Source organism: Brassica oleracea, chromosome C8 (genome assembly GCF_000695525.1).
Source record: "Brassica oleracea var. oleracea cultivar TO1000 chromosome C8, BOL, whole genome shotgun sequence".
In the NCBI taxonomy this organism is placed as follows: Eukaryota; Viridiplantae; Streptophyta; class Magnoliopsida; order Brassicales; family Brassicaceae; genus Brassica; species Brassica oleracea.
Genome location: NC_027755.1, coordinates 12,310,452 through 12,312,141, shown reverse-complemented (window position 1 = coordinate 12,312,141; position 1,690 = coordinate 12,310,452). Strand labels below are relative to the sequence as shown.

Here is a 1,690-nt window from a genome sequence, read left to right as displayed (position 1 = left end):
TTCGGAGAACATACGGTTTACTAATCGTTGATAAGTTGCGCCAGCATTTTTAAGACCGAACGATATCACTCTATAGCAGTAATTACCGCGGTCGGTTATGAATGTAGTTTTTTCCTGGTCGTCGGGGTTCATCATGATCAGATTGTACCCAGAGAACGCGTCCATTAAGGACAAGAGTTTGTTCCTTGCTGTCGTTTTGACCAAGCAATCGATGTGTGGGAGTGGGTAGCTATCCTTTGAAGGACAAGAGTTTATTGAGGTCGGTGAAATCGACGCACAATAGCCACTTTCCGTTTTTCTTTTTCACAAAGACTGGGTTAGCGAGCCAGTCAGGATACCTAACTTCCGTTATGGATCCGACTTTGAGGAGTTTCTCGACCTCGTCGTTGAGTGCGCCAACACGCTCTGGTCCCAACTTTCGTCTCTTTTGTTTGATAGGTCTGAAAGTTGGATCGACATTGAGCTCGTCACATGTGATGCTGATATCAATCCCTGGCATGCCCTTTGCGGCCCATGCAAACGTGTTCAAGTTCTTTTTCAGACAAGATATGAGCTCGACATTCAGAGACTCGCTCAGGTTCACGCTAATTTCGACGCAGCGATCTGGGAATGCTTCGTCTAAGCATACCGAGAAAACAGGCTCGCAGGTCGAATCGCGTTTTCCCTCCAAAGCTTTGGCTACCCGTGACTGCCAAAAGATCTCTGTTTTGTCTTTTTCTAGGGTGTTGTCAATGGCAGACAATTTCTTTTTATTTTTAGGCGGAACCTCCGCCGAAGGATTTTTTCGTTTTAATTCCGCAGCGAAGCAAACTCGCGAGATTCTCCGATCTCCCCAGATGGTCTCAATTCCGCGAGGGGTTGGGAACTTGAGACACATGTGGTATGTTGACATGACTGCTTGCATTGAATTCCGCCATGGAGTTCCTACGATCGCGTTATACGATGCAGGTTGATCGATGAGCAAGAACTCCACGATTTTCGTCATGCTGTCGACTTTAACCGAGAGGTTGATTGTGCCGAGAGTCATAGTTGCTTCCCCCGAAACTCCTACTACCGGATTCGAATCTTCCGTGTTTTTGGATGGACTGATTTCCATTCATTTGAGGGTTTTTTTGAAGATGATATCGGCCGAGCTTCCGGTGTCGACCAATATCCTTGCGATATCGATATTCTGGATTGCCAGTTCGACGACAAGGAGATCGTTGAGAGATTTGACCGGATCGGCCGTTGTTCTCTCCTTGAAGGAGATGACATCGCTGCCTGTTTGATTAGACATATCTTGTCTCAGACGTTCGGTGCTTTTGAGTTAGAGAATTCGAACACCCCCTCCTTCTAGCGCCAAACTGTGGGAACCGAAATTCGCACTGTCAATTTTCCGTAAAATAAGGAAATATAGGAAACTCTAAATTTCCCAGAGGTCCTGGATAATCTGCGTAAACACATAAAAAACGAAAGAGACAGAGATAACAGAATATCGAAAGTAAACTGCACAGTGGCGTATTAATGATTGATAAAAGAACAAGGTTACAGGATTTCCGAGAGACAAGATATAGTTTCGCTAGCCAACTTGATCTCAGAACCAGAACGAAAAGAGTCTAAGTAAAATCGAGCCGCCTAAATTCTATGTTTTTCTAAGCTAGCAGAGTTTTTCTAGGTCTAGGTCTCCCTTCGCGCCCTTCGCCTTAACTCC

At 45.3% G+C, this 1,690-nt stretch overlaps 1 protein-coding gene across 1 annotated transcript; it reads right to left on the bottom strand.

Annotated features, from left to right (window-relative positions):
* Positions 1-229: 229 nt before the first annotated feature.
* On the bottom strand, positions 230-1,096 carry LOC106308670. Its single transcript, XM_013745807.1, has one exon. It carries the CDS (start codon positions 1,094-1,096, stop codon positions 230-232), a length of 867 nt encoding a protein of 288 aa, XP_013601261.1.
* Between the last annotated feature and the right edge of the window lie 594 nt (positions 1,097-1,690).